We start from the raw sequence: 13009 nt of genomic DNA, 5'->3' as shown, positions 1-13009 counted from the left end.
GAGGTCCTTGAACCTCTCCAAAGCCTCGTAAGGTGATTCCCCCTCATATTAATAGAAGTCGATAATGTCTTTGTCAACTTTGCGGTTCTCTCCACCTGAAAATACTTATTGAGAAAGGCTTGAGCGAGATCCCTCCAAGTATGGATCGATGCATTAGGTAGCGAATGAAGCCACAAGCTTGCTTTGTCCCTTAGTGAAAACGGGAACATGCAGAGTTTAATTTGATCGGCGGTGATATTATGAAGATTGAACGTATTCAACACTCCTAAGAACTTTGCTATATGGTCATTCGGGATCCTCACTTGGCAACCCATATAATGCACACCGATTCTCAAGGAGTTGAATTGTGCTCAGCTTGATTTCAAATGTGGTCGCTTGAACCGGTTGAGCAAAACATCCATAGGTGGCGTTATCCACATCCGGGAGGAAAAACTCCCCCAATGTTTGCCTTTGCGGTTGATGGCCTTGCGCTTGGGGGCGGTCTTGCCCTTGGTGCTCTTGTCGGATTCCCTCATCAGAGGAGGAGGAGGATGTTGTCTCACTCCATCGACTTGAGGATGGTAGCGCTCTTCCTCATATTCATCTTCTACGTTTGCCATGATGGCGGGTTGACGGTTCTCACGTCTCACACCCCTTTCGCAACTCCCGAGGTCGTCTTGGAACGGTTCGAGTAGGAGACTAGCCCTTCGTGTATTGTGCAAATACTAGAGTTGACTTCCTACACAAACAAAAACAATCAAACCACGTGTAAACCACGAAAAACAGAAAATAGAGCAATTGTAAAACAAAAAATAAAAGCTAGTTCGACCAAGATTAAAAGTACTTTCAATCTTCTTAATACAACACCATCCCCGGCATGTTGACAAAAATGCCAGCTCGTAATACAATGGACTTAAGTCCGAGTGACGTACCCACAGGGATAGTGGTTAAGTGAAAATGAATTTTGTTTGAATCCTAATTCGCCTAGTAATGAAAAGGCAATTATTTGGTAATTATGAGCTAAAGAGACTAAATTAAACAACTAATCAAACACGCAATTCAACTAAACAACTAATTAACAACAGTTTAAAATAATAAAAGTAAACGTCAAGGGATTGGTAATCACACCTAGGTCATGCATTCATGGTTGGTCAATTAGAGGTATTTCAAGGGCCAAGTTAAGCCTAACGCGCCATTCCCGCTCTCTCGAGCCTCGAAGAACAATAAAACCGCTACCTAATCACCTAATCAATACCAAGCTCACTCTCGTGTTACAAGGCACACCAAATAGTCAACTAGCAATTAATCAATCAACTCTAAGACCACCTAGGTTCAAACCCACTCTCGTGGTGCTCTAACCTAGGTTTTCAATCATCTTAGTCAATCTAATTAACCACCTCATGGTGCATTAATCACACTTTAAACATGATTAGGATAGCTAATCCAAAACAAGCAATAAGCTATAAGATTGAAACATGAGTAAACAACATATGAACCAACCAATCATACAACCCTAGGCTATCATACCAACCCCCTAACAAGGGGCTTAGCCACACATGGATAAGTTCTCAACACAAGCAATAGGCAAATAACTACACATTAAAGAGTAAAGAAAAGTTACCTTAATTGAGTATGAAGACCAATAAATCATAAGATAATAAAGAATCAAAGATAAACGCTTGTATTCGATAGATAAATCTTGTTCTTACAAAGCAAAAAAAGGTTCAAAAACACCAATAATGGTGGAAACTATGGAGGCACAAAACCCTAAATTATTCTACTCCTAAAAGATGACTACAAAATGTAGAGAATAAGTGTTGCATGTTGATTCCTATTACAAATGAGATAAGGTGCCTTAAATAGGCCACACAAAAGAGGAAAATAAAACATCCATGTACAAGTTGTGTCTAGTCAAAAGGGGAAGTGGTCCCAAGTCTTGTCTCTTGTGTTTGAAGCCTAAAAACCCTCTTTTTTTTGCCTTGTCTCGATCCAAGACACCAACTAAAGCCAATGTGTATCGTATCGAGACATTATAATATGCCCCCAGCTCTATTTTTTCTCGGATCGAGACAACTACCTTAAGTTAGTGTCTCGATTCGAGACACCCTTACCGCTACACGACCACGAACTTCAAAACTTTATAACTTGGTGTAGAAACGTCCAAATGAGTTGGTTCTTGAACCCCTAGAAGCTTAGGATGTCTACTTTATTTCTTATGCAGAACAAAAACTCGGTAGATGCCTCTAACCAATCGAAAATCGTCAAATAGTGCAGCGGGGTCAGATTCTCAAATGTGATTTCAACGTCTCTTTGCTTCAAGACTTCGCCCTTTCTCCGAATCATCGATTCTTCCCTCTTTTTGTGCCAAAACACTCTGCAATGCTCCAATATCCCTGAAATACTCACACATTCTATAAGGTATACAAAATACTAGAAAAGCACAGTGAAACATAGCCAAAGCATGCGAAAAACAACTCAATACATAGGAGTATTTTACTCCTATTAGTAAGATGTCCTGACATAAGTTGTAGGTATCGGAGAAAGCTTTCCAAGACGTTCAGATCAGTCTGATCGGTCTCCGGAAACACGAGTTTTGGCATGAAGGGAGCCGATTAGCTTTCCTATTTCCTTTGTATCTTTTCATAGTAAACTTGATTCTCTTAAATCCATGAATTGAAGTAAAATACTTTCCCGGTAATTTCTCGGAAAAAAATTATTCATTATAAATTCTCTTTAAAAACGACGTATATTTGAACTGAAAAGTAAAATAATCAAACATTCATTTTATTTACTTAGAAAATAAATAATTATAAACCGTTCCAATGTCCGTTTCATCGCCTGGCCATATTAACATTACAAAGGAAATCATGGGAAACCCCAATCGGACGTCGGGAACACAAGCTGTCCCTGTACTTGTTTTTTTATCATTCTCTTAAAAAAAGGGATATATACGGATACAGGCATGTGTGCATTTTTTATCTGCGAGATATTCACTCGGATATGATGTAGATTTCATCATTACTCTGCACACGCAGGAGCTTCAAGGGAGATTTCATCCTTTTCAGAAGAAGAATATTGGTAAGATGTCCTCATGAAAGCTATATGAATCTGAGTCAGCTTTCCAGGGACGTTCGGATCATTCCAATCGGACGCCGGAAACATGAGTTTTGACATGAATTAGAAATTAATTAACTAGTCCATAAAGTAGAATGCAATATATCTTTTGATATCTATAGATATCTTGTAGAGTACTTTTGAATTATGTAGAGATTTTAATAATGTAGTTTGTTGCCCCATGGAATGCTCCCTGCGTCCCGTATAATTAAGAAGGGGGGTTAATCCCATATTTGTGATGTGCTCCTACACTTTGCATGATAAGAAGGTAGAAGTAGGGAGGGACGAAAAGGAAGAGAAATACTAAATTTATTTGTGTTTGGATACTTAATATAATTGGAAAGTGAGATATTAGGCAATACAATTATTTACTTTAAATCATGGAGCAAGCGATTATGTGTAAATTTAATCAGATTTAAAAGTATACATATTTATAGGTAATTTAATCAGATTTAAAAGTATACATATTTATAGTATTAAAAACAAAAATGCTTTAAAAGCCACTGTTTTTATTAGTTAGCTATTATTTAGGTATGACATGGATAATTCTAGAAAATTGATAGGCGAAGTTGTAATATCTAATTATACTTGTTTATTTCCTTAAATAGTGCATAAATAATTTAATTTGGATGCACACTTTAGTTTTGCGTGGTATTTATCTCTAATTGCCGCGACTCTTACTTGTTTTAATAAACTCATTATTGAATCCACAAGGTATCAACAGATTATAAACCGAATATCCATAAATAAACATTCGAGGAGTTCTAATTTGAACTACGGTTACTACGTAATAATGTTGAGATGAACAAGAAGTTGTGTGTTCTTAAAGAAGAAGGCGTCATTTGAAGAGAGTTAACATTAATTAATAACCGTGGCCTCTTTCCCTCTTCACCTTCCAAAACTGTTTTTTTAACTGTTTTCAACCCTAATACTAATTCTAACCCTAAACCCTAATCATAAACCTCAGTATTATAAATCTAATCGAATACCATAACCATAACCCTAATCCTAAACTCTAATTTAGTTAGCGGTAATATTAGTCCCTGATGCTCTGATTAGTAGGTGGGTGGAGTTATAATTGTTTTTTAGCAATGTAAAATTACATGTGGCATTCATGCAAGAAAATGATATTATGTTTTAATAATTTGATTTTTATCATCGATTGAGCGTGACTCAATCAATTATGACATTTCATTTATTCAGAAATTGTTTTCCATTTTATCCGTAGTCATAAGAAATTAATTAATTAGTCCATCGCAAGGGTCTCATATATTAAATTAACTATCCTCGTCGGTGAAATTAATTCTAAAAAAAATATCCCTATGAAGAAAATGTCATCTTTAAAAAAAGGGGATAAGAAAAACAGTGAAGTTCATAAAATAAGAAATCATTATCTTAATGACTTTAGTGAATAAAAAAAGCTGACAATTTCACATATCGCTACTACTACTACTATTCAATGTTGCAATATCGTGAGCAAATCAACAACATGCAGTGCCTCCACATCCTTCGCTAGATTAGAAACTCTGGCTTGTAATTCCTCAAATTTTAAATCCATAGCCTCGACCTGAATTTCAGCCTTCATCTTAGCACAGACTAACTAAGCATTTTGTCCCTTAATCTCGTTGATAAGGTGGATGCTTTGGAAAAGCTCCTTTTTCAGTTAACAATGTTCATCTTTTTTTTTTGATAAATGGAAACTTCGTCTTTAGAGTTTAAAGAGTCTTTATTTGCAGCCATTTTCTGCAATATATTTAAATTTGAGAGTAGGTTTATGTAATTGAAAATTATGAGGTTAAACTAAGTCCCTTGTGTATTTATAGAAGAAGGGGGTGGTTCAACGAGAGTTGAATACGATTAAATGATTAGGCGTTTTCTTTTCTTATAGAAAACAGAGAAGGTGGTTATTTGATTTTAAGTTAACAGATAAAACAGCCTTAAACGGCCTTGACTTGGTATTGGGTTTTGTGGTTTTCAGACTGTAAAAAATAGGAGAAACTATAGAAAAATCCAAAAAAGGTAAACAATTCCAAAAAAGTTTTCATTTAGAGAATGAACCATAGTCATTGTGGGGATTGACTTATATATGTTTTTGTTAATTTTAGTAATTTTTATCTTGTGTTCATTTAAATAAATCAATATAATGTTTATTTTAACTTTTTTGATTTTGTTAATGTAATCTTTATTTTAAGTAATTTAATACAAACTAAATTTACATAATATAAGATTTTATAGCTAAAAAAATTAATATCATTTTATTTTTTTAAATATAAATAATACTATAACATGAATACAAATAAGTTTATTGGGACGGATTGGAAGTCTTCATGAAAGCTGTAGGTATTTGAGTTACCTTTCTAATGACATTTGAATCAATAAAATCCGACGTCGAGAAAACGGGTTTTGACATAAATATTTAATCTCAATATATATATATATATATATAAATTTCATCATTCCGTACACATGCAGCAGCTTCAAGGCACCTTTCGTCCATGTTCCAGGTCGAATCCGAATTTATTGTCTTTATGAAAGTTGTAGGTATTCGATTTATCTTTACATAGACATTTGAATTTTTGAAATCGAACGTCGGAAAAACAATTTATGAATTAAATACTCGGACTGGATACAAGCAGATTGCACAAAGATGCATACATACAGTAGCTTCAAGGGCACTTTCGTCCCTTTTTTGGGTTGAATACGGATTGGACATATCTATAAAAGTTGTAGGTATTTGAGTTATCTTTCCATGAAATTTTGAATCAAGAATATCCATAATCGGAAAAGCGAGTTATGACAGAAATACTTATGCTGATTTTCAAAAATATAATAATTTCTCCTTTATATCACTTGAATAGCTCACGATTATATCTATATCTATATCTATGTCTATGTCTATATCTATATCTATATCTATATATCTATATCTATATATCTTTATCTATATCTATATCTATATCCATATAATGATATGGTAAAAAATCATAATGTTTTCTATGCATACAAACATTTCAAGAACGATTTTGTTCTTTTTAGGAGATGAATGTGAATATACTTTCTTCATGAAAGTTATAGGTATTCGAGTTTTCTTTGCAGGGACATTTGAATCAATAAAATCCGACTTCGGAGAAACGCGTTATTACAGAAATATGCATTCTGAATATATATAGATTTCACCATGCTATACACATGCACCAGCTTCAAGAGAACTTTCGTCCATGTTCCAGGTTAAATCCGGATTGGACATATTCATGAAAATTGTAGGTATTCGAGTTAAATTTTCAGGCACATTTAAATCGATAAATTCCAACATTGGAAAAATGAATTATGACAGAAATACTCGGACAAGGTACATGCAGATTTCACAAAAGATGCACACATGCAGCAACTTCAAGGGAACCTTTGTCCATGTTCCAGGTTGAATCCGGATTGGATGTCGTCATCAAAGTTACAGGTATTCAAATTACCTTTCCATGAATGTTTGAATCGATGAAATCCAACGTCAGAAAAACGATTTATGAATTAAATACACGTACTGGGTACATAGAGATTTCTCAAAGCTGCACACATGCCTCTACACATCCAACAGCTTCAAGGGCAATTTTTTCCTTTTTGGAGGATGAATCCGATTTTTCCGTCTTCATAAAAACTGTAGGTATTCGAGTTAGCTTTCTAAGACCGTATGAATCAGTTAGATCAGATGGGGAGAAAAAATGTTATGCCATAAATAGACGGGCTGGTACTTGTACCTTTTTTAAAACGAGTTGGATATATACGGAAACAAATTTTAATCTACAGAATATTCATGTGATATGGTAAAGCTTTTACCATGTCTCCATACTTGCAACAACTTCAAAGTGAATTTCTTCCGTTTTAGAGGACAAATCCGGATTGAATGTCTGAATAAAAGTTGTATGTATTCGAGTTACCTTTCCAGGGACGTTTGAATCAATGAAATTCGGCGCCAGGAGAATGAGTTATGACATATATACTCAATCTGAATATATATAGAGTTCACCATGATATACACATGCAACATCTTCAAAGTTAGCAGACTCTGGAAACAAAGTCTTCCACCAAATTAAAAAATCATCTAAAGAACACGGCATAACCCAACGCAAATAAAACTTTGAAATAATTTTATCTTAAACCATTTTAGCAAATTTGCAATGCATAAGAATATGATCATTAGTTTCAGCATCGACTACTAGAAAACCTGACTTTAGCGACGGATTTTAGCGACTTCACCATAAAAGTCAGCCCCCATACTTGCTGCCATTATTATTATTTTTTGACCAAGAAAGGCTCGAGAGGGAATGCGTCCATGGATAGCCGCCCAAATAAAAAAAATTACTCTTGGAGAAGAATCTGATTTCCAAATGGTTGTGAAAGAAGGACTAACCGCCTATTGCAAATTTTTGGAGTGCTTGGGGAAAGAATGAGGTGCGTACTGCTACTTCTTTCTGATCCAGAGAATGGTATCATTCCCAGTATTTGCAAGGTGGAGCTGATTCAGATCCCTCTATAGGCATAAGAAGTCGTTATTCTCCATTGTTTTGAACTTGCGTTGCCACTTCCATCATGAATATTTCATATCCTAAACTATTACAAATATCAGTTTTGAAAGACCATACAGGTGTGGGTATGTAGCTTCCATAGAACTACCATTCAACCATTTATCGCAATGAAAAGAGATGAAATTTACATGAACAACATAAAATAAAATATTATTAATAAAATTATTTCAAGCCTAAATATCAAGAAAACAACGTTTTCTACTCCTTTTCCAAATTATCGATAGGCTGATCTAAGAAAGGAGAACAAGAATAAAGGCTGAATACATAATTTGACCCCTGAACTTATACCATTTTACCTATCTAATCCCTAAATTTAACGTCTCACCTATCGAACCTCTAAACTTGTTAAATAATCCGATTTGACCCCTGATCTTGATGAATACGTAAGCATTGAACCCCTCCATACATAAGTTCTTCTAGAATATTTCAAGTGACATATAGACATAGAGAGTTCAATATTTACGTATTTATCAAGTTCAAGGGTCAAATCAAATTATTTAACAAATTCAGAGGTTCGATAGATGAGACGTTAAGTTTGGATGTTAGATGAGTAAAAGTGTACAAGTTCAGGGGTCAAACTATGCATTAAGCCCAAGAAGCAATGTTCCTTATTTAAAGAGATTGATGATTTCGAGCTCTAAACTTCCAAATCCATTTGAACAACAAACATCATATTCTAATAGGCCAAATACATATTTGAGTCCCTGCAACTTTTTTTCAGATTGGATCCCTACATTAAAAAAGTGTAAAATGCTTCTTTACACTATCAGAAAGCTTTAATGTAAGTTCCTTTATTATAGCGAGTTAACAGACAATAAACTCTGTTAAAAAAGTTAATATAAAGTCATATAATGGCATACGTGGCAATAATATATAATTTTGATACAATAATTCAATTAACTGGGCCATTTTATTACACATCATCTCCTCTCTAAATTATTTCTCTACCTAAAAACCAAACCAGCCAGCTTTACTCCGCCACCGCTGCTTCTCAGAAATTCGGTTTAAGAACACCACAACTGATTTTCCAGTAAGACAATAACAGAATTAAGCACCCTTTAGTTAAATCAAGCATAATAATTTATTTTAGCCAAACCCACAATCAACAAACAAAATATCTCACAGAAATTTCATCAAACACTTCATCTACATTCTTAGGCAAGCCCCATTTGACGTTACAAATTATTCATTCAAACCCAGAAACTACAAGAACAAACAGTTTGGACCTCTCAAATTCGATAGGAACTTACAGTAAGAATTCTTATACAGCTAAACTTACAGTAAATTGCAATTCTTACCCTCTACTACTGGCTGCTGATGCTACCCCCTTGGTTTCTCCATTTTTTTCTTCACATAATTCCAGCCATGCTCCTCCATGGTTTTCCCATTTCAATTTCTTATAAGTTGTAGTACACCCTCATGTTAAACATATCAACTGCTTCATCAAAGATAAAAGGGTTAATGTCAAAAAAAATCACGAACTTTACACGTTTTCTCATTTTAATCACGTAGTTTAAATTTTCTCATTTTGATACACGCACTACCACTTTTTCTCAAATTCATACACGGTGCTGACGTGGCACTCATTCATTGGCGTAAAGTGACATACACCTCAGCAAATTACACCAATGGAACAGTGACACCTCAGCAACGTGTATGAATTTGAGAAAAATTGGTAGTTCGTGAATGAAAATGAGAAAATTGAAACTGCGTGATTAAAATGAGAAAAAGTGTAAAGTTCGTGAATTTTTATGACATTAACCCAAGATAAAATCATTTTTCAATTGAATTGAAATCTTGAAGAACCACTACAGTTTGCTGCTGTGTCTGCGGGGGCGGTGGTTTTCTATTTCTACCATACCCCGATCTCTCATCATCTAGAAAAAACCCTATTCTGATAGTCACCACCACCCATCGTCGTCGGCGTGCCCACAAGCACACAACCTTTAGCGGCCCCGCCAGAAATCCCCAAGGAAACAGGCAAAGGTGGTGGAGTTGACAAAATTACCAGCAACACTAATCTGAGCAAACTGGTCTTCAATACCACAACTTTAATAATCAATTGTGAGGGAATAGGGTTTATTGTTGAAATGCAGAAGCAGAAAATCACCCCTAAAATTTAAAAACATCAATAAGCTTAGGTGAAAATGGTTTGCAGCGTCATCGAAACAAATTACAGCGGCAACGTGAAGGATCTGACGGCGTGGAGGAGGTGGCGTGAAGGAGCTGACATCGTGGATGGTGGCGGTGAGGATAAGGTGGGGGTTGGTTTGCTGATAATGAGAACAAAAGATGGTGGTTAGAAGCATGGAGGAGGAGAAGTTAAATCTATTGAAGAAGACGTTTTCTTTTACCAAAATGAAAACCAAATATTGAGGAAGATGAGGTATTGAATGACAAAAAGTAAGAAATGTACCTTAAAATTATTTTAAATTTTTTCTAACTACAAACTTAGGTGTCATCCATTTAACAATTCACTAATTAAATAAATATGACCAGTCTCGGAGAGATTTATGTGCAACTCACGCTCTAACAGAGATTGACGGAATGACCTAAAGTAATTAAGTTTTCTGATAGTCTAAGGAAGAATTTTATACTTTTTTAATATATGAATCGGTTTTGGAAAAAAGTTATAGTGCAGGGATCTAAATATGCGTTTGGCCATTCTAATATAAAGACAAACAAACCCAAACCTTCTTCTTTCTACTCACATACAGTCTCCCAAGACACCTTATAAAGAATACGATTCAAAGTATTGTTCTTCCAAAAACAAAATGCTTCATATAAGATTCAAGATAATTTTGAATACCAACCGGCATATACTAAATAGAGTAAACCGGCATATACTATGCAAAAGGACCCGCTTTTACTTTTTACTTTCCATACTTTTAAAAGCGTGCCACCTAAAAATGAGTTAATTAATGTTAAGGTGTTCCTACATCTAATTCCATAACCAACTAGACCTATTCAATGTGTCCATTAAAGTTGGATCGATAAGATAACCCAGGCTGACTTCTAAAGATTCTATAATCATTTTTTCTACTTACTTTTGTTATCTATCATATGATTTATTTTAAATTTGTATGTTTCATAGAATACATGTCTAAATAAATAAAATACATATTTTATTTTGTATATATAATAACCTATGTAAGTAGATTATCCTAGTTCTCGACCTATATTAGAATATAGAAATTGAGTTAGAAATATAAATAAATCTCACATATTAAATTGTACGAGTCATTTGATTTTAGAAAAATTACTCCAGTAGTATCTGAATTTTATAAATTTTCTATTTTAGTGCTTGAGTTTCTTTTTGTATTGTTTTCTAACGTTTAAAAATATATCAAATGATTGATTTTATTCATTTTTTGATCGTTGGAGTACTAACAACACAAAAAAAAATTAAATTTTCTTATATTATTTATATTTTATGTCTATATATATAAGTGGATCATCATGATCATTATTTTTTACTTATATGACACATACATAAAAAAAAGAACAAGAATTACTTTTGTCTTTTAATATATTGGTGACCGGAAATAGCACTTGTTAAAAAGTTGAAAGACATATACAAATGAAATAAAAGTATAAACACCGGAATAGGAGAATTTGGAATAGTTTAGACAACACTTAATGTTATTTTTTTTATTTTTTTATGCTTAATTACTTAAAAAAAAACCCACCTTGTTTATACCATGATTTTGAAAAACAGTTATTTGTACCCAATTTTGTGTTTTTATGTTTCGTTCCTACCCGAAAATTCTAAAATTGTCTCTTTTCACTTGAAAAAAAGTTTAAGATAATCCTTCAATTTATATTTATATACTAATTAGACGTATGATATAACCTTTTATTTATTTATTTTTAATTTTTTCATTCTTTAATTCATTAAATTGTTAAGTATATTCTTGTATTGGGTAGAAATGAAACCTAAAAACCCAAAATTGGGTACAAATGATTTTTTTACAAGGTCAGGGTATAAACGAAAAAAAAAATTCAAGGTGGGTTTTTTTTTTTAAGTAATTAGGCCTTTTATTTAAGATGAGCTTAAACATTATTATCTGTATATTCTGCTAAACTCAAAACATAATCATTTCCTAAAGATCACCCCCACCTTCCAATTGTACATAATGATTACTTCTGATTAATCTCATACATAACACTTTTTTTTCTTTCTATCAATAGTTAAGAAAAATGGGAAAGCAGAAGCTTCAACAAAGAGCTGGATATAAGGCTTTGTGCTGCAGTAGTTGCAGAAGGCTTAGTGTTTCTTCCTGTGAAGAAGGTGGTGATCAAAGCTCGGGCTCCGATCGACGGTACGCATCGATTTCAAGTGTAGCACATGCCATGGTTCAAGAGAGACTAGATCAAATCATAAAAGAAAAGCAGAGACAAAGTCATGTCGAAGGGATCAAGTTTGTAGTAATGGTAGCAATGGAAAAAAATTCTTACGATCCAAGAGAAGATTTTAGAGAATCAATGGTTGGAATGATCATGGCAAACAGGCTAAAACAGCCTAAACAACTTCGTAGTCTATTGAATTATTACATGTCTATCAATTCTCAAGATTATCATGCAATTATACTTGAGGCTTTCCATGAGGTTTGCTCTCATTTGTTCTTGTCTTGTAAATGCCACTCATAAATTTACACAGGCAAAATGCTTTTTTATACCTACGAGTTTCATCGTTTTGTCAAATATCTTTCTAAAATACAAATTGGACATTTTGGTCCGATAATTTTATAAATTATGATAAATATATCTATTTTTCGATTCAAATATATCTTTAGCCATATAATTCTCATTTTAAATCCAAATTTCATAAACTGAATTTAAAAATAAATTATGTAAAATAACCATTTATGGAACAAAAAACATACAAAAACAAAACCCAAAGAAGGTGTAATTCGGGCTTGGATGTTTTCGTTCCGATTTGTGAAATTGATAGGTTAGAATATCCAAATTATATTTTGAGGATATTTTTGATAAAATGACCAAAAATTTTAATTTAAAAAATCATTTTTCCATTTATAAAATTATGGTTTCAACGTTTTAGATATCATAAGTTTGTATCAAATATCGGAAGTTAAAACATTCAGGTTAGAGCAAGCTCATATTGCTACATCGCATAAACCGTTATTAAATCTAGTTGGCGACTTATCTGCCGATGAGTTTAGCATTGGAGATTCATCAAAATGTCATTGAAATTTCTTAGTCTATGATCTGTCTGTCATTAAATGAAACATTACTAACAGATTTTTTATGCATTGAGGAAATTCCGCCTAGATCGTAATTTTGTGTTTTTGGATGAAGAGATCGGTAATGAATAATTT

At 33.5% G+C, this 13009-nt stretch overlaps 1 protein-coding gene across 1 annotated transcript; it reads left to right on the top strand.

The window, feature by feature from the left end:
• Window positions 1–11712: 11712 nt before the first annotated feature.
• On the top strand, window positions 11713–12331 carry LOC126670053 (probable transcription repressor OFP9). Its single transcript, XM_050363707.2, has one exon. The coding sequence runs from the start codon at window positions 11871–11873 to the stop codon at window positions 12318–12320; it is 450 nt and encodes a 149-aa protein (XP_050219664.1). The 5' UTR covers window positions 11713–11870; the 3' UTR covers window positions 12321–12331.
• Window positions 12332–13009: the final 678 nt, after the last annotated feature.

Source organism: Mercurialis annua, linkage group LG2 (genome assembly GCF_937616625.2).
Source record: "Mercurialis annua linkage group LG2, ddMerAnnu1.2, whole genome shotgun sequence".
Lineage (NCBI taxonomy): Eukaryota > Viridiplantae > Streptophyta > Magnoliopsida > Malpighiales > Euphorbiaceae > Mercurialis > Mercurialis annua.
Note: the sequence above shows the minus strand (reverse complement) of the source record. Positions and strands in the feature narration are given on the sequence as shown.

Excerpts from the sequence above, each read along its gene's own strand:
- LOC126670053 (XM_050363707.2), top strand. The coding sequence starts at position 11,871 with ATGGGAAAGCAGAAGCTTCAACAAAGAGCTGGATATAAGGCTTTGTGC.